This window comes from Seriola aureovittata, chromosome 9 (genome assembly GCF_021018895.1).
Source record: "Seriola aureovittata isolate HTS-2021-v1 ecotype China chromosome 9, ASM2101889v1, whole genome shotgun sequence".
Taxonomy (NCBI): domain Eukaryota; kingdom Metazoa; phylum Chordata; class Actinopteri; order Carangiformes; family Carangidae; genus Seriola; species Seriola aureovittata.
Window position 1 is genome coordinate 14,336,996 of NC_079372.1, and position 25,801 is coordinate 14,362,796.

The following is a 25,801-nucleotide window of genomic DNA, read 5'->3' on the forward strand; positions in this document are numbered from 1 at the left end:
AATTTCAGAGTGAGGTGTGACAGAAAAAAAAAAAATCACAGTTACAGCATCTTGGTCAGATTGTAGATGTTTATTCAGTAAAACAGGATATTGTCTACAAAATACCATAAAGATAATATAAAATTAAATCACAATATAAGTGCAAAAGTCAGTTTTAGTTTAGAGTTTAAACTGTTATTATAAATGAGTAATCAACATTTGTAAGATTGTATTTTTTTTAGTAATTGAAATAAGCATTAATCTGTGTTTTTAATTGCACCAAAAGAAACATCTATCACTATCAGTTTACTCACAGCTCTCCTACACATCCCACATACAGTCTACCAGTTCTCCCATTTGCAGTAAAGCAGGGTTTACATTTAAACATTACATGTTAAATTCCTGCCCCATGGCAACGAGCGCTCTCAGCTGTCCAGAAGTATCAGGAGAACTGCTGCTGTTACTCCTCTGCCCGTTCACTCACTCACTCACAGGTGGAGTCTGCGGCCGTGCTCACCGGAGGAGAGTATCTGTGTCGGTGGAGTTTGCTCTGGTTAGACGGTTGTCTCTGGGTGGAGCGAGATGGACGGGCGAAGCAGAAGGTCAAGGTGCTGCCGGAGCTGCAGTCGTAGTTTCCGTCCTGCTCGGAGAGACAGTAGAGATGGAGAGGAGGTGGATGAAGTAGCAGAAAAGCTTTATAGTAGAATGCCAGTTCGTTGAAGCTCATTAGGTCGGTAACAATATGTCGATTAATCAATATGTCAGTTGACAGAAGATTAATTGGCAATTAGAACAATTAAAATACAAAATATTCTCTTGTTCCAGCTTCTCAAACGTGAGGATTTGTGTTTTTCTTTGTCGTATATGACGGCAAACTGAACACCTCTGAGTTCTGTCAAATAAAACAAGCAATCTGAATACATCTCCTTGAGCTGTGGGAAATTACAACTGGCAGTTCATTGCAACACTAGAGCTCATGCTCAGTTTGAAATGAAGCAACTTGATGGTCAGGTGAATGCAGCCTCTGTGTATTGATTAATTGGTCTTTAAAAGGCAAACTCCACTTTGTAGTCAGTTCTCAGGTCTTGGGGAGTGCTACTGCTGTGGCTCCAGCTGATACGGCCATTACTTCTTTTATTCATTTATTTAATTGTATTCATGTTTTCAAATGATCTATTCCCTCTCATGGATTTTATTTATGCATGTGCTTTTCCTACTGAGACATGTCAAAATGACGTCGTGAAAAATGCTAATTGTGAGCTTGGTGTTCAAACATGGGCCAAAGCTGAAGTTTTCACTTCTATAGTATTTAAACTTTTGAAACTTTTTTTTAATAAATAAGTCTGGATAACAATATAAACAATATAAAAACAACACGCAACGCACACCATTAAGGATGAGCTACAGTCTCTTTCCAGTCTCTCCTCACTGTCCCTCTCAATAAAGGCTGAATGTATTATTTACTTTAACTGACGTCTTTCCTCAGATACAATCAATCCAATTTTATTTGTTGATGAACAATGTGTTTACCCTGCTCTTTGTCCACCTGATGAACAATGTGAAAAAAAAAATCTGGTCCATGGCTGAATGTAACTGTTGACCCCTGATGTAGTGATGCATGTTTTTCTTTGATACACTGACCTCTGCTGTGCCCTGTCTGACAGCGTGGTTCAGGCTGCTGCCCCTCTCCTCTCTCTGGGCTCGGCTGGCCTCCTCTCTCTGCTTCATGAACCTCTGGTTGACGATCCTTGTCACACTGTCAGTCCTGTGCAGCGAGGCGGCTGGAGGCCTCGTCGGAGCACGTTCCAGGTTCTTCAGGCCGCTCTTCGTCTTCTGTCCTGACGCCGGGACCGGTTTCTCAGTCCGACCGCTCACCCTGCGCAGAAACTCAGAGACCAAACCGTAACGGTTGGTGCCTGCAGCTTTGGTTGGAGGCTTGGCGCTGCTCAGAGAACTGTGGTTCTGCCCTGCGCCTGCTCTGGTTTGTCGGGTCCATGCGAGGCCAGAGGGGCTCTGGTGATTCAGGTTCCACAGTGCTCGGTCTCTGGAGGTGGATACAGAGGAGGGGGAGCTCAAACCGGTGGTTGAGGGGAGAGGGGATACACCGGAGGCAGAGTGTCGCCGGTACATTTTAGGTGAGGAGGTGGAGGGTCTGGGCCTCTCGACTCGACCTGCTACTCCGTCCAGTGAGGTGGAGATGTGATGAGAGCGGGCGGAGACCAAGGAGGAGCTCAGGCCTCGAGAGGGGCTGCTTCTCATGGCGACTGGCCCCTGATTCCCATCTGTCTGCAGACCAACACTCACCATCTGTGGCTTCATGTGGGTCTGAGTACCTGAGCAGGCCACGTCCACCCACTGGCCAACTAATCTCCCTTTCTTCTCCTGCGAACTGCCATGAACCGCCTGCCTCCAGCTGGCTGTCATTTCCTTCACGTCGTCGCTCATGTTAGCAGATGAGACCAGACAGAGTGGAGAGAAGGAGGTCGGCGGCGTGCACCAAGGAGAGGGAGTGCTGACAGACTCTCTGTCTGCGACGGGGCTTTGCTTCAACTGAGCCAGCTGGACTCTGCGAGCTGACGGGGGGCTGTAGTAGATGCGGAAGGCCGACTTCTCCGGGGCAGTGTGGCTTCTCTCCACTGACATCTGCTCAAAATTGAGATGAGGGAAGCTAAGCGGCATGATTAGATGGTCCCAAGTCTTAACAGGGTCTTCTCGGTCCAGCTGGGCGGCCTCCTGGCTCACATAGCACCAGTTCTTCCTCTTAGGGCCGTGTGGGGAAAACTGTCGCCTCAGTCTTTTCCCCTTTGAGCTGCAGATTCTGTGAAAACAGCAGGAGACAGTTGAGTTATGACTACAACGACCTCATGAATAAAAAGGATTAGATGGAGAAAACACTGACCTGTCAGCTTCACAGGGTCGTTCGTCATGAAAGATATCGCTGACGGCAAACTGAGCAAAGAGAGGACAGACATAATAAGCAGTTGGACAGTTAACTTGTAAATCGTGGTGTTTCAGAGACTTTTTACCCACACTATGGACGACTCTGTTGGTTTGTTGATAGATCCACCACTTTCATCCAGACTAAAATAGCTCAATAAAATTTGGATGGATCGCCATGAAATTTGGTACAGACATTCACGTCCCCCTCACGATGAATTGTAATAACTTTTGTGCTCTTGTAATTTTTCTTCTAGGGCCATCATCAGGTTAAATTTTAATTTGTCCAACAATATTTTCCTGTATGACCAATTACCTGCAAAACCTTCTCACCAGCCTCAGCTGTACTCTGTCTGATAAAAACCACAAAAAGTGCAGCCAAAGTCTGTTAAAGGTAATAAAATGCTGCAAATTAATTGTCTTGTTGCTATATTGAACAAACACAGTATTTTTACCCCTACACGATCAACTCTGCAGTAAAACCTCCATCACTCAACGTTGTTACACTATTTGCTGTCAAGGTAATACGATGTTCTTTAAAGAAATGCAGCTGATGTTTGTGTCTTTCTCTGTTATTTTGTTAGTGTTTATTTATTGAGACAGCCAGTATTTCTGGAACTGAGTGAGAAGCAGTAGAAGAAGACAATTGACAGCTGCCATCTTGAGTTGGCGTGAACGCTCACAATTCATAAACATGGGAATCCGTCCCACCATTACCTTCCCTCCCACGGGACGTGACAGGGCATTTCATTTGTTAAACGTTACATCGTGTTCACGTCATATGTCATGGATGGTACAGATGGGAAAGATCTCGAGCATGATGATGGTAGCATTCAGCTCAATGCATGGCTGTGAGTTATTGCAGCCTCACAGAGCCACTAACGTAGCAGTAGACTCCCAGTCTTGTTTTTATAATGGCAAACTAAATGTTCCTCTGAGGAAATGAGGGATTACAGTCTCTCCCCTGTGGAGTAAGAAGGAGAAAAAGAAATAAATCCGGCCTTTGCAAAGCAGATCTTGAGTCATGCTGTGCTAAGGACGCACCAACAGTCCTGTGGCAGCAACTCAAATGTTGGATTACATTTCTTAACTAATGCATTAAAACTATCTTTCCATTTGCATTTGACCAAACAGGTGGAAACAGTAACTGAACATAGGTAAGTTTGAAATATTACATCACGTTTGGTCACTGCAGAGAATCATTTGAGGTATTTCATGCAGCAGATTTGAACATGCCTGTCCTGTTTGGCTGTCGCCCCTACAAGAGATTAGCCTAAATACTCTGGCATGAGTCTTTTCATGATGCCTGTTGAACCGAGAGTCAGGAGGACGTGTGGCCGAGGAGACAGATCGTTGGCAGGACTTCCCGCTGTATCACACAGCCTCGCACACAGCAGGGGGGGAAACATGCCTGAAGGGTAAACACCATCCTTACCTCAGCTGCCTTGCCCTGCATGGCCTTGGCCTCACTGGGGAATTCAATCCGCTCATCCCGAAGCTCTGCACCGAGGTCCTGCAACAACCCTCGCAGCACAGACATGGTTTTGTCTTTACCCTGAGTCAAAAAAGTCCAAACATATTTAGATATTTCAAAGATGCACCAAAGCGCTAAAGACATACACAATTCTCTTAATCGAAACAGTAAATGATCAACATCTTTAATTTGACCTCTTTTCCCTCCAGCTCGGGTCCTTTAACTTGACACCACCGATGGAGGATCCACAGAATCTGCAGGGAAAGTTGCATTTTTGGGTCCCTGCAGCTGTGGAGGAGGTCCCACTGGAAAGAAGGCGCTTGTCTTGTCGCTCTCTCCTTAACCTCGGTGGTGCGGAGGTCTTCAACACACTCCTGCTCGCTTGGTGTCTCTTTCACATTATGATTATCCACGTCATGATCTGCACAGTCTCCAGAGTGAAAGGAGAAAGCGTAGGAATCCCAAACATGTCCGTCCTTGTGAGCAGAGTTTTTGCCTAAATCCTCTCCAGTTAAAAGCGTCTCCACCCTCCCAATGAAAGCCAACAGCATGGCCTTCAGAAGCTCCAAGGCCTCATTTAAAGGTCCCGGCAGCAATATCTTCTGCGCCTTACCATTCGAGTCCACGTCTGTCGAAGAGGTAAAAGCACATGTGGGAGATGAACAATGCCTGTTTTTTGCAGGTGTCGTCAGGAGCTGTATGGCTGAACTCAAAATGCAGGAATGATCTCTGAGAGCTAGGAGGGTTTCATAGTCTTTCACAGTCATTCCTTTGAGACCACTGTCATTTTTTTTGTTGTCGTCACCCTCCGGACTGTCTGAAGGGTCCCACTCACCGCCTACAGGACCTTCTCGAGTGATGTGACAAGCAGTAATCATCCCTTCAGTTTGTGATTGGTTGCAAAGCAGAGATGTCCCAACATCACTTTTACCTTTTTCTGCTTCCTCATCCTGACCCTGCTCGTAAGCAGGTAATCCCACTTTGGAACTTTGCTCCCTTCCGTCTCTGTCCTTCACCGGCGTTGAAGCTGCCACATTTTCCTCCACAACATCCCGATTCTCTTCCTCATCCTCTTCCCCTCCTCCTCCTCCTCCTATTTTCTCTCTCAGGTCGCTCATTTCTGCTCTCAGTCCACGGTTCTCCACCTCCAGTTCAACGATGCGTCGGCTCAGGAGTGTGGCCTCCTCTTCCACCAGCTTCAAATGAACTTTGACCTCCGCCTCCCTGGCGTGGGCGGAGTTGTGTTTGCCTTCGGGTGATTGGGTGGCATCTATGTCGCCGTAGGCTGAGTGGTATTTGGCCAGCTCCTCGCGCATGCCCTCACTCTCTGATACCAGTTTGGTGAGCTTCTTGCACATGAGAGCTAATTCCTCTTTGGCAAAGTGGAGTTGGCACTTGAGATCGGCGCTGTCATCCTTTTGGCAAGCACAGTAACGACAATTATAATCACTTACAGCCAATAACAGCTTCTCATAGGTGCAGCCAGTTTTCATCATCATCAAACATGAATTATGAATATATCAAACCTCAATCTGTTGACAGAGCCTCTTCTCAGACCTACTGGCTGATGAACGGATGCTTTTCTTCCTCAGAGAGATCTGAGGAAGAAAAACATGGAAAAGTGTTCAGTACATAAAAAGCCATGAAATTAGTTTAAGATGTCTCAGTTTGTTAAATTTGCATCTTTTCATCTTTTGGGACATTTTTAACAGCCTTTAAAACTGTGATATACACAACAACGTAAAGAACAGCTGTTTAGAGACCGCACTGAAATCTGCTCCACAGCTCAACAGGATCCTTTCACTTTAAAGGAACAGTTTGACATTTCTAGCTGAGAGTTCAATGAGAAGATCAAAATTATTCTCATAACTGTTGAATAATCTATCACCAGGACCCAGATAGCAACGGTTAGCATAAAGAGTATAAACAGGGGGAAACAGCTAGCCAGGTGCTGTCCAAAGGTAACAAAATCTACCTGCCAGCGCCTCTAAAGCTCACTAATAAAAATGTTGTATCTCATTTGTTTAATACACCAATTTGTGGTTTTACAAGGTTACATGCCGGACTATTTCTTGGCTGGGCACAGTGACTTCATGGAGCCTTACTGACCACAAATTATTGTTTTGGTTTTTGTATGGTTTAAACAAACAACATGTTATTAGTGAGCTTTAGCTACTACTAGGTATGGTAGGTATAGGTAAGGTATACTGCTGGCTACAGCATCATATTTGATGGACAGACATGAGAGTGGTATCATTATTTTATTGTAAGTCTCATAAAAAAAAAACAAAGAAAGTGAATTTCCCAAAAAAAGTTTTTTTTTATTTTTTTATTCAATTGCTAAATATTAAATGCTCAACACGCCTTTGTGCTACTTTCAGAGATGTTTAAAATGCACTAAGTGTCCATGGTGTGTTTGGATCAAAACTTTTTCTCACCTCTGAGTTCCTCCTCTCTCTACATGAGTGAGTTTATTTGTAAGTCTGAGCATGGGAGGAATGTTAGCTTCTGGCTGGCGGCATTGTCTCACTCTTAGACACTAGACATGATGTCGGAATGTTAATAAAGTAATCTCATAGTCAGGCTAGAAGAAGCAAACATAAGGGTTGCAGTCTTTTCAGTTCAAGGTCAGTGGGCCTGTAGGCTGTGCAGATATACTGTGACCTGAAATGTGATATTACAAATTACAGAGGATAATATACATGATGAAGATAAATGGTGTGTTGCACTTCAAAATAAAAGTGCAGCTGCAGTCTGTTTTACATGTCTTTGTTCATGCTTTTGTTATTGTTCTAGCTTTTTCAGCTACATTATGACCTGACTGTACTGTGTTACCAGTCAAGGCCCACACGCAGGACAGCAGTGTGAATCTCTCAAATGCTCATCCTCCTTCACATCTATCTAAACTGTGTTTTGTGCTCCTAGATTAGGTAATGTAAGTGGATTTCCTTGTTGGGATCAAAGGGACTAGCAGCTGTTTCAGCTGAGTGGACTAGACTGAGCTCACGCCAAAGCACCGAATCCTGGATTAAACCGAACACGTGTCACCAGAGTGCACGATCGTTACCACAAGAGGCGCCGAGGCAGGAGGGGCTGCAAGAATAAAAGGTGGACTGGAAATTCAATCACTGTCAGGGTGTGGTGGGTACAGTTTGATGAAAGTATGTGTGGGTTGTGATGGTTGTAGGTCAGTATGTCAGCACACCAACACTCGCCTTTATGAATGCCATAATACATGCTGATCCAGATTTAGCCTAGCTTAATAGAAGCAGAAAGAGAGAAAGCAAGAGAGAGTCTATTTCTGTAATCTCTCGCACCCTCTCTCCCTTTTCTCTGTCCTCTCGGCTGAGAATATCAGCTGTGCCTGGAGTTCAGGCTTCAGCATACCAGGCTTCTTCTCCCCACCCAGGCACAGGGCAGCTGCGGGCCGAGCCCTCCACTCATATCATTGATCTGCACCAGGGTCATGTGTCACCTGACATCAGGGGGACAACTGGCTGAGATGGGTGCAGCTGTGCGGGGTAATGGAAAGGAGGATTCCTGACCAGAGGGATGGAGGTTTATGAGGGGTGTAAGCTTATGTTTCTGTCAAGGTTTAGGCTGCATATCGAGACCCAGTTATTTAAGAGCCCTTCCAGACATGAAATAGCAGTAAGCAAAACTAATTTTTGACTGGTTTTAATGTAAAATTTCACACCTCTCTGGCCTTCTCTGCCTCCGTCTGTAAGACCTGCTTGGCCACTTCCAGTTCCTGTGTCTTCTCACGAAGCACCTCATTTTCCCACTCCAACTGGGAGTTCTTCTTCTGTACCGCCTCCAGCTCGTTGTACAGCCGGAGAGAAACACTCTTTGCAACCTGCAAGCAAAACAAAGGCCAGGTTATTGTAGCTCCAATCAGAGACTGATTATTAAAATAGTTCCCTGAGCACAGACACGTAAAAGGCTCCCAACCCAAAGCCCAAAGAATGAAAGAGACATAACGCGTCAACAAAAGACACAGTGGTCACGTCTCTTTATGGCCATTCTGTGTCACCATTTGGTCATTTTAATGGCTTTATGACCTCTTTTTGGCTCTTTGTGTTTCTTTGTAATAATCTTTATAGTCGTTTGATTGACCTTCCAACAAGAAATGTTAACAGTCACTTCAAATAGAGGGTCTGGATCTGGGGTCCCCTTGGGGCCCTTGGCCTGTTCAGTAATCCATCCATAGATTCAATCAGGCAAAGTGCTGTAAGAAAATCTTTTGGTCCTAGTTGTACTCATTTGCATTGTTTTGTGACTGCAGTATGTTCTCTGCAGCAGTTGGTTTGGCTAAAGCAGAAAAACTTTACAAGGAAATGCTTCTCACAGGAATTCACCATATTAGTGGATGGGGGGGGTGAAGCTGGGGCTGCTGGGAATCCAACACCGGCACTATACATACGCTGGTTCAGAGAAACAGAGTCAGGCTGCCACCGCAGGGTCTCGTTTTAACGACAGTGATTGACTTGCCATGATTCTGATGAAGATTACTGTGCTTTTATGTTTCCTACTCATGGACAACAGCTCACCACATAATTACAGCATGGTATGTTAAAAATATCAACAGGATGCATGATGAAGACATTTCAACCTAATGAATTTTTTGTGGTGTGGCCAACAGCAGGGAGTACTTTACAGCACAGCCAACAGTCGTGACTCATAGTGCTGTCAGCTGATTACAGTCCTTCAGTGTGTATGAACAAGTTGATCACTGTTTAGTGTACTGAAATGAGAAAAACCTTTGTGGGACTAACAGAAAATGTTCACTTTGATGTCGGCAACTGGAATGGCAGTGATTCAGTCAGTGTGTGAGTTTTAACAAGACCACATGGTTACACACACAGAGGGAGGCGGAGTTAGCAGACTCCTAACCTTGATATCATGCTCCAGGCTCCTAACCAGCTCCCCGTCCACCTGTCCCGTCTGAGCCACTCGGATGCTGCGGCGCTCGGCTTTGCGGAGGCGGTACTGCAGGATGCGACACATCTTGTTGGCCTGCTCCAGCTGCAGCCGCAGCTCCTGCAGCTGGTACACCTCCTCCTCCTGGAACATGTCACGCATTTCCAGCATCTCACAGCGGAGCTCCTCCACCTCATCCTGAGACAGACGACACAGAAATACAGCTATTAAGACCAAAAAAATCAGTTTGGGTTTGAGACCTACAGTTTTCAAGAAAAAGGCTGCGCTACAAACTGGAGGTGTGTAGTGTGAAAGAAGTGGGCATTTAGGAGGCAAGAGGGGTCTAGTGCTTTGCTTATGACGAGTTATTCTAATAATCATCCAAAATAAAAGTTTCCAGAAATTCAAGTTGTAATGGTGACAACTCCAATGGATCTGTCTTGGAACTTAATAATATGGAAGTGCCACCGAGAAGCCAAGAACATGTGGATGCTACACATCAACCTAAGACCATTGTTCAAAATAATTAAAGTCAAATCTACTGGATATAGTGTTATGTTCTAAATAGACAGTGTTTTAATGCTCACATGACCAACTCTGTATCAAGGGGCAACCTCGGAGGCTGAAAAATGAAGCCAATACAGAAGTGCCAAAAACTGCAGTTCCTTGAATGACTTCTTGAGGCTGGCTGCAGAAGTGAGTCAATCCACATCGACTCTCATGTTAAAATGAACAACTTTACAGCAGAAAAACATGTTTACAGGCTGGTACAAAACACAATTTTGGTCTATACAGCTTTCCCCTTTCATGACAGCTGTACTGGGGGTAAAAAAATTTTAATATAAATTTTTTATTAAGGTTTAAAGTTATACATTGATTAAGGGTGAGCTTGCTTTGAGTGACAGGTGGTTGCCATCACAGTTGGCTAGCCACTAGCTGTCGCCTCAGCTACTACAAGTCGCTGAACCTCTCTGTTTGTAATGTTGGTGACTTTCGAAGGATTTTTCATAAAAATTTCAGACAAATAATATTGTTTGTTGTTCGGTTACTTGACTAACAGAATGTGAAGAAGTCTGTGCTCCTGTTTTCTGAGCAGAATTAAATTCTAGTATTTTTCTATTTACATATTACCACTAATTAGCAAGTATCAATGTCTGCGCTCACCTTACCTGGCTTGTTAGCTTAGCACGTTAACTAGCTATTTAGCCAGCAAATTAATTAGCGTTAGGTTAGCCTTTGAGCAAGATGCCTGAGCCCCAGCTGTATTAATGATGCTAACGGGAGCCAGTTCTTGCCACAGTTGTTAAACCTGCAAGCACATAAGTCTCAGCTCCACACATGCCTCACCTCATTGCCCAATTTTGGATTAGCCAGTAGTTATACGAGTCAGGCGCTGCCAAGATGGCGACAGTGAGCAGCCCACTCTGACCTGTTGAAAACAGCTCTGCAGAAAGCTATGGGTGACATCATAGAAGCTATGTCCATCTTTGTATTCAGTGTATGCCGTGAAGGCATTTCTCACTTGTCTTAGACTTAACAAACCAAACAACAAATGGACTGATCAAGAAAATCATCAGCATATCAATCCATTATGAAAAGAATCACTGGCTGCAGCTCCAGAGTTAAAATCTATCTCAACCAACTTCAACAGGAAAATGCTGCTTAACACGTGAGTTGTAGCCTAATAATGCAATTACATAAAACAATACACAGGGGCCATTTCCCTGCATTGAGTAGCCTACTTTTAAGAACATTTTCCTGATAATGTTTACAGAACAACACGTTTTGAATGCTGTACATTTGCTAGTAATTAAGTATTTTTATAGTCCAGTGTGGTATTGATACTTTTACTTGAGTAAAGGACTTGAATACTTGATCCATTGCTTATTTATAAAGCATGTCATACAGGAAATGAAAGACACAGCAGTCCGCATCACTAACAGTACCACAGTACCTACAGACACAAAATTACTGCTCAAATAAATGGCAACAAACGTATGAAGGAGCAAGTCACTGTTTTGCTCATTTCTACTTTTGAATTGCACCAATTAAAAGTGGCCATAAATAATGACTTCTTAGAAATTCTTTGATTTGCAACCAGAACTAATGACTGGCTGTTTTGTTTGACCTGGTTTTCCAGAGATTTCCTTTGTAATTTTTCTACCAATAAGCAGTTTTTATATAGAAATTGACTGATGATACCACGTTATTTAAGTCAGCAGAGACTCTTGACTTTTGATGAGAGCTTCCCTTCACTCATCCTGCAGTCACTAATGAAGACTGACATGAGCATTTAGGCTACAGAAAATCGGCTCTGGTGTCCAGAGTCTGGAGGGCCTCTCATTGGGACTGGCATGCTCTTATAGATTTTATAAAGCCATCTTAGAGATATGAGGAAATTTATTGCAAGACAGGATATCATGCAAACCTAATTAAAATCGCAAACTGAATTAAACAAATTGAATCAAGTAGCCTACAATTAAATTAAACTTACTTTCAGATACTCATTCTCTGATCTCAAATCTTCCACCTCCCTGACAAGATCCTCGGTTGTCTCCCCCATCATAAGCTCCATGAACGTCCCTGAGGAGTTAAACAAACCGAGGGTCGCTCCAGTCGCATCAGGCTGCAGAGCGCAGCTATCTCTGGCCGCTTTTGCGCACGGTTTGCCGTCAGCTTTCTCCTCGATGTCCGGGTTCACATAAGCTCTGCCGTCTATCCAGCTTAATTCATTGTCGCTACTTGGAGAGTCGTGCTTGTTGCCCTCCGAGGGGCAGTCGGATATTTCTGAGCTGCTGTCGGAGGAGGAGAGTTTCCCAGAGAGGCAGCCGGAGTCTTTGCTCAGGTCCTCTGATGCGTTGCTGGCATCGGATAGTTTCCTCTGCGTGCCGGGACTCCTCTGGCATTCTGCGGTGGCACTGGATGACACTTTCCCCGAACGCTTTCCCTGTAATCCGGCAATTTTCACCTCCTTCTCTGAGTCTGACTGACCTGACTGTGCCTCTTTGGAGAAGGGGCCACTTTGAGCATCTTTAGAAGTCGGATCCTTCTTCTTCTTCTGGACAGAAACTTGCTGGTGCGTCCTGGGTGGTTTCTGGCTCCGGAGCGCAGTCTTTGCGCTCTTGTCTCCGTCTCTGTTCATTCCGACTTTTTCCCGTGACTCTTTCTCTTATGTTTTCAGGTGGAAAAAAGTAGGCATGCAGTTTTTTTATTCAAGATGATCATGATTTATTCACAAATAAAATAAGTCTTAAGTCCGCACTTTACAGCTCAATGTCGTTAGAGATCCGACTGGCTGCTCCACATCCTGAAGACTGAAACTTTGGCATAATGCAGACAGAGGGCAGACAGTGACCAGTGTCTGACTTACGCAGTTTAATGATTTCCGGTCATCACTTCCAAAATAAAGGCCTGCCATCCAACCTTGATGAAAACGCTCTGATTTCTTGTTCATTCGACCAAAGTTAAATATTCATTTTATGCTTTAAATTTTTTTCCACACATCATCTATCTTGATAAGGACACACTTTTTTTTAATACACTAGTTGCTTCCTAATATGGCTCAATGGTCGATGAGGCACATAGTGCTAATCAGATTTTATTTCAAAAACTCACTTTTCCCGGACTTACTGTGACTCATTAATTGACTTTGAAGCAGTTGAGTCAATGTTGCGGCCACCCAGCTTCCACTCTCTGCTGTGCAAACCTGATACACAGTTAAACTTACCATTTATCCTTCCGAGTATTCAACTATTATTAATTTATTTACCAATTTTAATAAAACAATTACTTGACTTTAAGAGTCAAAACATTTATGCTCCCTGTAGATTAATAGATTCTGAAGACAACATATTCAAAATTCACACAAAATGTCCTTTTGATGGGATGCATCTTGGGTTTAAGATTTATTTACTGCAGTATTTCAAACAGAATTTTGAAATAAATGTCCAAATTTAAGTTAATTTTAGCGTTGACTGATCACAGGTATGAAGCTGCCACCTTGTGGATTACTTGAGCTGTATTCAGCACTAATTTGTGGGCAGAAATACAGGGGGCGGTTTACCTCGACCCACTTAAGCTTTTACATACGAAATATATGAAATGTTATCAAATAAGACGCTTTGTTGAAAAAACTATAAACTCCTCAATTACGTGAGTATTTGCAACTCTGCATCTGAAACAATTGCTGAAACAGTTGACAGAAAAATAACTATTTTGATAGTCTCGTTTAAGTAATTTTTCATGCAAAGTAACAAGTAGGCCTCTAACTACCTCAAAACTTAAGTAGGCTACACTACCTGAGCAAATGTCCACCACTGGTCATGTCCTCCCAGCCTATATTAATGTCCTGTGTGACTTTTTAAACGTCATATTATTGAATCTTTGTTGAAAATAGCTGCTGGACTCAACATCTGGATGATATGTATGGTTTAAGGGCCAAATTAAAAGGGCCAAATTAAAAGGGCCATTACAACTTATTAAAACTGTGAAAACGACACTTCAATTTACTCCTCAAAAAAGCCTCAATTTTTAAATCAAGAGGAAAATTGAGAGCTATATATATATATATATATATATTTTTTTTTTTTTTTTTTTTTAATGTGGCATTTTAAGGTACAAATTAAGAGGTACATGTAATTTTTTGTACATGTTAAGGGGGTTCTGCCCTTTAAAACCCGTCAAACCATACTTCCTTTATTTGAGGAGTCAGGTCCTCCCAGCCTATGTTAAACTCATCAGTGGCCTTGTTTAATGTCACATTATTGAATCTGTGTTGAAAATAGCTGCTGGACTCAACATCTGTTCTTTACCTTCTATTTCTAGACGGCTACTGGCTGCGATCTGATTGGCTGAAGGAGTTGTCAATCAGGGTGTCCTTGCCGCCCACTTCCGCCCAGCTTCAGAGGCAGTGCACTCTTCGATTGTTTATGTCACTAGCGCTTTAATTTGACCTTAATTCACAGGTACATTTAATTGGATTGTGTTTAAATCTTCGTGTGTGTGCTGGTATGTGTTTGTCGGTGTCTGTGCTGATAACGTTAGCTAATCTCTGCTGTCCACTCTCCAGCTGATGTTTTAACTCAGTGCAGCAGCGATGCTAACGGCTAGTTAGCTAGTCAGATAGCTAACTAACAGCTCCGGGGAACGGATGTACTGACAGCTGTTATTTTATTCATAGCATGGTCTAGAAAATGTTTGGCTTTGACGACCACTGCCAGCTGCCCTGCTCGGTGTAACGAGCTGTCCGTGTTGCAGGTAGTGTGTTTGGCTGTCTGTGATGCTTGGAGAGAGGCTGGGCTGCAGGGACAGGCCGATGGTGGAAACATGGCTTCTGAGTAACGCTTAGTTACTTTTTCTGCTCAGTATGAACAGCGAGGAGGAGTTTTACGACGCTGAGACAGGTGAGACGGACTGAGAGTGGTCTGTAGTTAAACATATTTACTTATCGTGTCTAAAAATGAATGAACCGCGTCTTTACTTTCTTCACCCCCCTCCCCCTCCTCTTGCCCCCAACAGGGCTGGAGTCAGATGATTCCTGTGAGGTCAGTTTTAAAGATGCCCTGGTGTTTGACAGCAAGCAGGTGACCGACGGCAGCACCACACAGGAGAATGGGGTGTGGGAGCGCAGGTGAGGGATGTATAGAAGTCTGTATGCATGTATGCACTGTTGTATTCGGATAAATTACATCTTTTGTTGTAATTTTAAGCGAAAAGAAGTAAATACGACCCCTGCAGCAAACATTACAGCATTACAATTGAGCCTTTCTTCAGATCTTAATGCACCGTTACTGCTTGTGAAACACTCAGATTATCATTAACTCATTTGGCCTTAATTGACTTGTTACGACTTGTAAGGCATGTCAAGAATTGTCATTAGAAGTTGTCAGCCAATAATAAATTCTCCTTGAAGAAACTGACTGAGGACCTGAAAATGATGCCTAACTGGAGGCTATAACTAAGATGTCAGTGCTTCCAGTTTGAAATTTCAACTGTCAGTAAGAAATGAAAGCTATGGATCTCAAAGACACAGACATTTTTCAGATAAAACAGCACAACCGCAGAGAAGAAAGGTAAACCCATCCTATGACAGCAAAGGACGTGAAAGGAAAAATGTCCCACTGTGCAGCGTTGATGCACAAACATGATACATGGAAGAATCTTCAGAAGGAAGCCTTACCTGTGATCTCATCACAAAGTACCTCTGAAATATACAGAGCAACTTCTGGATAATCCAGAGTTGTTTTAGAGATATGTGCTGTGCACAGAAGATGTTAGGATGGAGATCTAAGGCCACAATCACCAAAGGTGTGTATGGAGGAAAAAAGGGAGCGACGTTTGAGGAAAAGAACAATTTGCCATCTGTTAAGCATGTGAGTGGAAATATTCTGCTTTGGGGTTGAGCCAGTGGCACAGGAAACATTGCACAGATACATGGAAGAATGGATCCCACTATATATCAGCAAACTCTGGACCCAAATTGAAACTGTAAAGAGCTTTGCCTCTCCAACAGGATGATGATCCAAAGTAAAACTCAAAATCCAACATGACCTACTTCAAGAGACACGAGCTGAAGATTGCGTGACAGCTCTCTCAGTCCCCTCACATGAGCATCATTGAAAGACATAAGATTCTCAGTCATCCGAGTCATTGTATCTCTTAGCTTTAACTACTCTTGTTTGAGGTTCCTCTCATATGAAAGGCTTCTTCAGGTGCAGCTGGTGAAACGTCTACAAGAACCTCAAGCAAGTCCAGCTGCACTCCTACAGCTCTGAGAGATCATTGGAAATCCGTGTGTAGATCTTAAAACATTCTGCGTGTGCAAGACAGCCTAAAAAGATCTTATAACTTCAAGTGATCTGCAGGGAGAGTGGCTGAACAACTATATAATGAAAAGACTGTAAGCTGTCTGTAAGTAGTGCCAAAGGGGAGGTTACTAAACTGACTTGGTGTGGTGCTCAAACTTTTTGTTTTAGGTTTATGAACTTAAAAAGTAACGGTTCATTAACATTTGAAGAAATGCTCATTTTCTGCAGTGGAGTTGTTTCTTTTTTTCTTCAAAAATCAACAAAATACCTAATTTGCACACGTTTGGCCAAACTATTGTTACCTCCCGCCAGCAGTAGGCTCTGACCCGTAGCTTGGGTTATTTAGCTTGGCTCGTTACTTAGCTGCTAACTAGCTCTCAGTCCGGACCAGGCTTTGCATTCACGTTAAAGTGCTTTGTTCCCACGCGGGCAGCGAACACAACTCCCGGCCTTTCAACACTGTCACGTCGTTATCCTGAACTTATCTAGACACTTCTTTCTGACTACCTGTAGCATGTAGCTTCTCCGGCTGCACGGCACGCGGCTCAGTCTCACTCGACGACACAAACTCACACGACAGATCTCTACTTCCCAGGACACCTCAATCACTACGTCACACACACAGGTTATCCACAAGGCCCCGCCCTTAAGGGGGAAGGCTGGGCAGGTGACACCGGTGACTACAGATGCATGTATGTGTGTATTTATGTATGCGTGTTATCACATGACCACATTAGAGTTTGGGTTCATGATTTGAGGGTTTCATCATGCATGCACTCACACGTGGAGGCAGAAAGGGCAGTGTAACCACATTTTTATGATGTTAGCTAGTGAGCACCTCTTCTGCCAAGCATGTCGGTGTAGCTACAGTCATCAGTTGTATTATTGACCAACCATTAAGAGCCAGCTGTTAACAGATACACTGTCAAAGGTTTTGTCTGATTTTACAAGATCTTTACAATCTTATTTGGTCCAAATGTGTTCCAGGAAAACCCTGCCTGCTGAAATGATCTCCAGAAACAATTTCAGTGTGTGGAGTATACTGAAGAAATGCATCGGCATGGTGAGTCCCTATTACAAGTATGAGAATAGAAAGCTCAGGTTCAGGTACTCAGGCGGTTTAATCTGATTTTCTGACATCAACTTTGCTACGAACAAGCAGTATCCAGATTCTGGGGTGGTGTAGCATGCATTTTATTTTTAAATAATTGAGTACTTTACATACTTCAGCTTTCAACTCGCCTCTACAAGATGAGTCTTGACTGAACTCGCTGTTCTTTCCAATGCTCAGATGGCTATAATTGGTTTGGGAAATGCACTCTTTGCAGCCATCTGAAAGAACTAAAATAACTTGAATGAACACCTGCATACAGTCGATGCAGAAGTCATGGTTTTGTCTTTCACACAGTTGAAAGGGAGTGCATTTCTGTTGCTTAGAAGTTAAATAATATGATGCATGAGCTTCTTTGAGTAAAGTATTTTGTACAACAGTGCTGTTTTACTCTTTGAATCTAGTATATGATTTTATTAATTTTTTATTTTTGTTGGGGTGTTACAGGAGCTGTCCAAAATAGCCATGCCAGTTGTGTTTAATGAGCCGCTGAGCTTTCTCCAGAGGATCTCAGAGTACATGGAACACACTCACCTTATCCACCAAGCCTGCAGTTTATCAGACTCCATAGACCGCATGCAGGTAGAGATAACAGATGACTCTGATGTTGTGTATTTGTTCAATATAATATCACAATGTTAACATAACAGCTTGATTTAGCAATTAATTTTCTGTCGATTGAAAAATCAACTAATCATTGCAGGTCTACTCTGACCCACTTCATGTCTCTGTGACAGGTTGTTGCGGCATTTGCTGTTTCAGCTGTAGCATCACAATGGGAAAGGACTGGAAAGCCATTTAATCCTTTACTGGGGGAGACATTTGAACTCATAAGGTATTAGTCAAGACTGTTGGCAAAAGCCTGTGGAAACTTGAAACTGCATAGTACAGTTTCGCCTTGATGATAGCATTTTTACTTTCATTTATGAGAGTTTTTAAATGTTTTTTAAGGGAGGATGACGGATACAGATTGATCTCGGAGCAGGTGAGCCACCACCCCCCTATCAGTGCCTTCCATGCTCAGTCTCTGAAGCAAGAGTTTGAGTTTCATGGCTCCATCTACCCGAAACTCAAGTTCTGGGGCAAAAGTGTGGAGGCTGAGCCCAAAGGCACCATGACACTGGAGTTACTGAAGTGAGTATTTATGTCACTTATCTGTGTGGATTTTCTGCATGCCCGTACTCGTTGTTGTTGTTGTTGTTGTTGTTGTGCTTTCATATAATTGTTTTAATGATTTGTTCGTACTCGATGTCTGCATGTGGAAATACTTTGAATGTTCTTGGCTTTTCCTGAAATTTCAGTTTTGCTTTGTTGCTTGCTTGATTTTGCATGAAAATGTGAAAGTTAAAACAGCCATGACATCGATATAGCCAAACAATATTTAAAGTAGTTCCACATTATAGCAAAGGCACTTTATTGGTTTCCTAGCGAGAGTTAGATGAGAAGATCGATACCACTCCTGTATGTGTCTGTTAAATATGAAGCTACAGCCAACAGCTGGTTACCTTAGCTTAGCACAAAGACTAGAAACGGGGGGAAACAACTAGCCTGTTTCAGTTCAAAGGTAAAAAAAAAAAAATCCACCTTCCAGCACCTCTAATGCTCAGTAATTAACAATAACACTGTGTAGTGTAAAACTATTCATTCAAGAAGCTGTGATTTTCTTACAGACATAAAGAAGCGTACACGTGGACAAATCCGTTGTGCTGTGTACATAACATCATCCTGGGGAAACTCTGGATTGAGCAGTATGGAACTGTGGAGATAGTCAACCACAGGTACAATGACAAACACTGCATTGCAAGATTTAAACCGTCCACCGGTGCTTACTGATTGATATACATATTTCCTCCATTTATTTCCTCAGCACGGGGGATAAGTGTGTGTTGAACTTCAAACCATGTGGGATGTTTGGGAAAGAGCTGCACAAAGTAGAAGGTTATATTCAAGACAAAAGGTAAGAGCGTAACCATAACAACACTGTGAATAGCCAGTGGCTGTGATTTAATTTTCTCCAAGGTGAATTTTCTGTCTCTGCTGTGGAACCAGTAAGAAGAAGCGGCGAGTGATCTATGGGAAGTGGACAGAGTGCATGTACAGCGTGGACCCCAAGGTTTATGAAACATACAAGAAGTCAGACAAGAAGACGGGAGGAGACTTGAAGAAGCCCAAACAGGTGAGTGACGCTCCGATTTGACTAGAAACTGATGAACCGACTGACATCTAACCTTCCACTGAGATGAAATGCTGCTTAGAGTCTGTTCTCACGCTTGTCTTTGACTTGTTTTATCTGTCTTACAACGTGAAGTAATCTGTGAATTTTACTCATCACTCTAAAATGTTTTTCTCAAACGGTATCTTTTCCTTTCACAATAACATGCAGTGGCTTTAGTAGAAGGTAAGGTAAAAGTGTATTTGATATCTGTAGTGTGCTACTGCTGTTGTCTAGTTCCAGTTATGTTCAAAGTGCAGTGTATGATTAGATCATTGCCAGCACTAATCCATAATGTCTTGCAATGACATGCATTGTTGCTTGAGAGACGTGTTGAATTTGTGGCAACTGTATTTCTGTGAATCACCTGTTTGCACATGTATTCTACGTACTGTAAGCTTTAGCTAGTTGGTCCATGTGTGATGATAATGTTATTATTTATCTGGTTGGATCTGTGTGTGTGTGTGTGTGTGTGTGTGTGTGTGTGTGTGTGTGTGTGTGTGTGTGTGTGTGTGTGTGTGTGTGTGTGTGTGTGTGTGTGTGTGTGTGTGTGTGTGTGTGTGTGTGTGTGTGTAGGAACATAGTTGTGAAGGTGAGGAAGCAGATGAGATGCCAGAAGTTCAAGAGACTGTGACTGTGATACCAGGAAGTGCCTTACTGTGGAGGATAACGCCGCGGCCTACTCACTCAGCACAGGTCAGTGTCACACACACACACACACACCATAGCTGTGTCTCAATTCATGGGCCACATCCCTCAGAGGACGCAGTCTAAGGAGGTGTGGCCTTTGTACTCGCCCTAGACCGCAAAGGCTGAATCAAAATAAGTCTCGCCCACAGAGGATCTCCACTTCGCTTCACCAGCTGTACCTGCCCTTATCGTTGTGTTGCAGCTCCTGTCGCCTAGCAACCTTAAGAACATGAAACTTTTTTTTTTTTTTTAAATTGAAGTTTTAAGGCCCTTGGTTTTTTTTTGGGGGGGGGGGGGGGGGGGGGGGGGGGGGGGTTAACAGTTGTACCGCCAGCTGTTCAACTGAGCTGAAACCCTATACTTTAAAATATTATTTTCATTACTTAACCTCTGCTGTGTTCCGTCCTGCGTTTCCTTTGTAGATGTATAACTTCACCAGCTTTGCCATGACACTAAATGAGCTGGAGCCCAGTATGGATAGACTGATGGCACCGACAGACTGCCGGCTGAGGCCCGACATCAGAGCCATGGAAAATGGAGACATAGGTAACCCCAGCCTCACATAAACGCGACCTCTATAAATGCTGAGACAAGCTGAAACTATTCCTTCCACACATCACTGCATTACTAGAACCCTGACGCGATGCTGTAATGGCTTCTTCATTATTTTTGTGTTTTATAGAGACGGCAAGTACAGAGAAGGAGCGGTTAGAGGAGAAACAAAGGGCCGCACGCCGGGAACGCTCCATGGATGAGGAGGACTGGTCAACCAGGTGTGTGTGAGTTATAAATCTGTAACTTTACATGGTGTATTCTCAGGAGGTTGCAGCTGGAGCCCCTCTCAGACATGCACCTCGTTATGTAAATGTGATGGTAACTTAACTTGTCGGTCTCATGTTGGAATAACACCCGAGTCCCTTCTGCGTAAAAGTCACAACTGCAATCTTAAGACATAAGACGTATAGTAGTAACATTTCCACATCACTGGTCTGAATTGGATGCAGTCAGATTAATTAAAAGTGATAATCCGGGTAATTTGACAGGGGGTTGTGTGAGGTACAGTCAGTTTATTACCTGTCGTAGACTCAGAATGGCGCCCTCGCAGTTGAGAGAAACATCAGGGAGCTCCAGCACAGAAGTTGAGTGATGCACTGCCGTGGACGAGGCCATCCCCAAAAATGTGTTTTTGCCACTTTAAAAAAAAAAAAAAAAAAAAAAGGGTGTATAAAAAGAAAATTCAGTTTTATCAGGGTCTGAACAGACTCTGTGGACACTGAAGATTATCTGTCTAGATGATCTGGTCTGACAGCTGTTAAAAACAGGAAAAAGTCACTCATTAACGTAAACAGGAATTTTACCAAGGGAGGCTTTAAAGATTGAAATGTACATGTGAATCTCTCTCTGTATTTTAAATTTCTTAAAATGAAAGTAAAACCTGATTTAGGTTTCACTTTCTCCACAAGGTTGTTAATGTGAATATGGAGAGACAATTTGTCATTCAGACATAATCTAAGATATTTGTATGCAGAGACTTTTTTTTAATGCAATTCCTTCAGCAGTTTTAAGACTGATGTCATCTACACCTTTTGTACAGAATGTAAATAGATCCTGGAGAAAGTCATCAATCTGTTTTTGTGTGTGTTATTTTGTGATTCATTTTAACTGGTAAAATGATGACACGCGTGTGTGAAAAGCAGTTTGCAAGCCAGCAGTCGCCTCATTTAACCAAGGAGCGACTCTTTATTTCACTGTGTCATCTGCTCACAGATCAATCTTTGCTGGCTGCATGCTCTCCCCAGTATTGTTTATAAAGACATAAAACAAGACGGGTGTCAATAAAGTCTTGTGGTGTTATCCCTTCCTCTGGTGAAAGAAATGGCAAATATTGCACAAGCCTCATTGCTGTTTGCGTAAAGGTTTGTCACATCCGAGTAAAGCCAAAGGAAAATGTCATCATTTGAACAGACTGCTGAAACCAGCAACATGATATATTCCATGTCTCAAAAGAGCTAATGAGTGTCTCCCAATTTACTGGAATTCAGCCATTGTACATGAAATATAATTTCAAAAAATATAAAAAAAATTATTAGAAAAAAATCCCACTTTGAATTAAACTAAATGCAGAAAATGCTCCACACATTATAATTGAAACATGCTCCCACAACTGCACATTGCTCCTGTTATGCAACGTTTTCCCTTAACCCTGTCATTAAAAACAGGTCTCACTTGCCTTCTGTCTCCTCAGGTGGTTCCAGCTGGGAACAAACCCCCACACAGGAGCTGAGGATTGGCTGTACACAGGTGGATACTTTGACAGGAATTACACTGACTGTCCCAACATTTATTGACACAGGAGGTGCTCAGTGTGAAGATCTCCTCACTGATAGGATTTACTCTGTTTCTCTCAGCATCTAAGATTTGTGTCTTTGTGACATCCAGACGCTCAGTGGTACTGTGTCTTTGTTTGAATCAATGAAAAGCTGATATCAAAAATGTGATCAGACAGTTTATCAGATTATCTGCAATTGACTGTGAACGTTGTCCACAGGAAAAGAAAAAAAAATATTAAGGAGAATTTTAGAGTTTACTTACTGTAAATGTTGAGCATCAAACATCTTCATCTTTATATTCCCTAGTCATATTCTGATGTTGACAATAATCCACATGTATGTAACTCACCTGTTGAGGGTTTTAAACCAGTCACCTGTGTGATCCCTGCGGTGCTGCTGCAGGTCACAAAGCTCAGACTTCTAAAGGATATATTTTCAGGTTTAGTTCAGGTACTCAACCATAGCCTCACCTGTAGACACTCCACACACTTCTGTCAAGTTGCATTCAGATATCAGGGGTTATTTAAACACATCTGCTACTTTTATATATAACCTATTTGAATATTAGATGTCTATTTTAGTTAGCACTAAACGTCCCTAAAACATCACAAGTGTGATAATTTTCTGTGAATAGAGACATACAGTAGAAACAAAAGCTGCTTACAACCATGTTTACTGCCACAGTAAACAGAAATTGTTGGTGCATTATATTGTTGTCCGCTGTAACATAGTTAATGTGTATAATAACTGGTGCATGCATGGTCACCAAGATGATTATTTACACACTTTAAAGCCATAAAAACAACTTCTTCTGCACTGAGTATAGTAGGATACTGTAATAATGTATTCACATAAAACTTTAAAGCAAAGGCATACAGAGCGTATTGGTTTAAAGCAGGGGTTTTCAAAGTCCGACACTGTGGGCTCCACCACCTGACAATTGTTGATCTTTTTGTCTAGATGTTCACAGGGTCTCAACGCAGTCAATACCTGCAGATGAATGGATAGAGGAGAGTGTCCGTGTTCCCAGAATATAAAAACCACGTTGATGGGACGTTCTGAGCCTCAGTACTGTCGAAAAATATCAAGACAGACAAGAAATATAATGTTGCCAAGGAAACAGTTAGTTACCTATGGCCGACAACTTGAACACCATTTTTTTGTTTACATTTGGCAAATTGGCCTCATTAAATTTATGCTGAATTATATATTAACAGTTCCTTTTCGCAATTTACCCATGGATGTACAAACACCTATCAATGGTTTAGTTTGATACGGAAGAACACTTAAAAATGTGATGATTCTGAGGCAAATTCTGGGGTTATAATTCTGTCATTTCTAATCTGACTTTTGGATGTTTATTCAAAATTGAAGAAATGACACATGATATTCTCGGGAAGTGTCAGATCAGATTTGACTGCGTTGACTGGGTCCCTTTGTGGAGGTGCACTTTGAAAATCTCTGGTTTAAATAGAAAGCTGTGTCATATTGACTCCTGATTATAGCTACTGTCTTCACATGTGGACAAGTAACTCTGACTGGAGTATCCAGTTTGAATTCCTTGGTCATTTTTCAATAAATCAAAGTTGTGTTTTTGGATACAGCAGGAACGAATAAGACAGGACACTGAAGGCACCATGAACCTATGCAAACTGATCCATCCAGTCTGCCCTCCTAAAATGTGAAAAATAAAATAAAACACTTAATTTTTCTTTAGCTAGTAGCCAATGTGTGCTTCAGACGCTACAGAGGCAGCGGCTAATGAATGTTGTGCTGATGATATGATGCTCACATACAAACTGTTCAGCCGTGTGGTTATTAGACAGTGTAGAGATGTTCCTTCTTGTTTCTGAGCACTAACCTTGCATTAAACTGCACATTTGACCGCTCACAGTCCTATGCACATATTGTATCGTGAAATGTCCAACATCATGTCTTCCCCCAGCTGCTCTCAACTTTACTCTGAATTCAAAGCACTTTGTGACGCCTGCAGACACCTAAAGGTGCAGGTTCAGTCTGATGGTTCCTTTGATCTCATACTCTTTACGCCCTTCTCTGTCTGTCTAGCATCCATTTGAAAATGTTTACATTGTATGTTCATTGATCTGTTTTTCCTCCTCCTCATACTGTTATCCACACATAACCATATGCATACAAGGTATATTTAAGAAATAAATTATGGACTATTGAAATTACAGTCATGTCACTGTTTGAATAATCAGAATTTTAGTATCAGTTCTACACTTTGACATCAATGTGTTTTTATACCAGTGATTCCCAACCAAGTCTTTACAAGATCATTTATAGGATAGTAAAGACAAAATATTTTTCTGCTACACAACATAATGTATTTTTTCTGACTTTTCAGGCCTCTAAAAATATTAAAAAGAAACTGAGAAGGACAAACTACTCTGATTATTGACATAATGCAACATTTGACAAGCAGTTACAAGTAGACAAGTATTTTCATTGTTGATTCATTATTTTTGGGCATTTCTCAACTTTTTTTTTTTTTTTTGACATTTTATAAACAAATGATTTAATCTATTAATTGAAACAATAGAATCTTTAGAGGATAAAGCTGGAGTTTTTCTTTATTCTATTATGAACAAATCCCATAAAAAAACAAAACCAACAATGTTAGTCTGTCTTGGAACTTCTTGAGACAAAAATAATATATATATAATATAATTTAATTTAGGCTGAATAATTTCCTACAACAGATTGAAAATGTAGTATTTAAACATCACTAATAAAAGAGTAAATAGTGCATTTGCTGTAAACTCATTTTGGCAGCAGATTTAGTGCGATATTGAGTATTTATGGCATAAAACACAGTCTGTGTGTTCCTTGTAATCAATGTACATGTTACCCAGTGCAGCAGTGTGGTTTATGTGTTAATTTTACAATTAATTTCAAAGGAATAAGATCTATCATGCTTTGAACGGCTGCTCAAGCAATAGTTGTTAGTGAGATCATTACATGGTTGTTAAATACACAATATTATCACAGTTATCCTTTAAGCCTGGTCCTACTTTATTACTTGATCTTGCAGTCCACACTTGAATGGAAAAGCCCCCGTGGACCACAAAGAGACACATGACTGCAAAGACACAGAAACAGTTAAAATCTCTCTGTGTATCTCTGTATTCATTTTGTGCATATGAATACAGAGATACACAGAGCCACCACAAAGAAACACAAACTACTACAGAAGACACAGAACTATTACAGAGAGGCACAAAACTGCCATCAAGACACAAAACAGCTGAAAAGAGGCACACAACTACACAGAGGAAAAAACAGTTAATACAGACATGAAATTACCACAAAGAGGAAAAA

The 25,801-nt window shown here is 42.1% G+C and overlaps 2 protein-coding genes across 3 annotated transcripts; one reads left to right on the plus strand and one right to left on the minus strand.

Annotated features, from left to right (window-relative positions):
• Window positions 1–55: 55 nt before the first annotated feature.
• On the minus strand, window positions 56–13,045 carry LOC130174248 (protein SOGA1-like). Its single transcript, XM_056383914.1, has 9 exons — window positions 11,805–13,045; window positions 9,284–9,508; window positions 8,088–8,246; window positions 5,917–5,988; window positions 4,585–5,805; window positions 4,352–4,471; window positions 2,879–2,928; window positions 1,621–2,797; window positions 56–619 (listed from the first exon to the last, which is right to left on the minus strand). Exons 1-9 carry the CDS (start codon window positions 12,450–12,452, stop codon window positions 464–466), a joined length of 3,828 nt encoding a protein of 1,275 aa, XP_056239889.1. The 5' UTR covers window positions 12,453–13,045; the 3' UTR covers window positions 56–463.
• A 1,104-nt stretch (window positions 13,046–14,149) lies between these two features.
• Window positions 14,150–24,656, plus strand: LOC130174269 (oxysterol-binding protein-related protein 2-like). Of its 2 annotated transcripts, none has more exons than XM_056383962.1 (14): window positions 14,150–14,274; window positions 14,567–14,712; window positions 14,828–14,939; window positions 17,104–17,179; window positions 17,675–17,809; window positions 17,965–18,062; window positions 18,179–18,361; window positions 18,898–19,005; window positions 19,095–19,184; window positions 19,277–19,403; window positions 20,016–20,135; window positions 20,552–20,675; window positions 20,812–20,902; window positions 22,375–24,656. In XM_056383962.1, the coding sequence occupies exons 2-14, from the start codon at window positions 14,676–14,678 to the stop codon at window positions 22,475–22,477; spliced, it is 1,404 nt and encodes a 467-aa protein (XP_056239937.1). In that variant the 5' UTR covers window positions 14,150–14,274; window positions 14,567–14,675; the 3' UTR covers window positions 22,478–24,656. The 2 variants fall into 2 exon arrangements, with proteins under 2 accessions (XP_056239937.1, XP_056239938.1); XM_056383963.1 differs by having other exon boundaries at window positions 14,184–14,274; window positions 14,675–14,712.
• The last annotated feature ends 1,145 nt before the right edge of the window (window positions 24,657–25,801 follow it).

Bases quoted from the DNA above. Each gene is read 5' to 3' on its own strand.
- LOC130174248 (XM_056383914.1), bottom strand. From the start codon at position 12,452: ATGAACAGAGACGGAGACAAGAGCGCAAAGACTGCGCTCCGGAGCCAG. The intron at 9,509-11,804 runs GTAAGTTTAATT...CGTCTGTCTCAG, and splicing joins CAGAGAATGAGTATCTGAAA to GATGAGGTGGAGGAGCTCCG. The intron at 8,247-9,283 runs GTTAGGAGTCTG...TTTTGCTTGCAG, and splicing joins GCCTGGAGCATGATATCAAG to GTTGCAAAGAGTGTTTCTCT.
- LOC130174269 (XM_056383962.1), top strand. From the start codon at position 14,676: ATGAACAGCGAGGAGGAGTTTTACGACGCTGAGACAG. The intron at 20,676-20,811 runs GTAACCCCAGCC...TGTGTTTTATAG, and splicing joins CATGGAAAATGGAGACATAG to AGACGGCAAGTACAGAGAAG. The intron at 20,903-22,374 runs GTGTGTGTGAGT...CTGTCTCCTCAG, and splicing joins GAGGAGGACTGGTCAACCAG to GTGGTTCCAGCTGGGAACAA.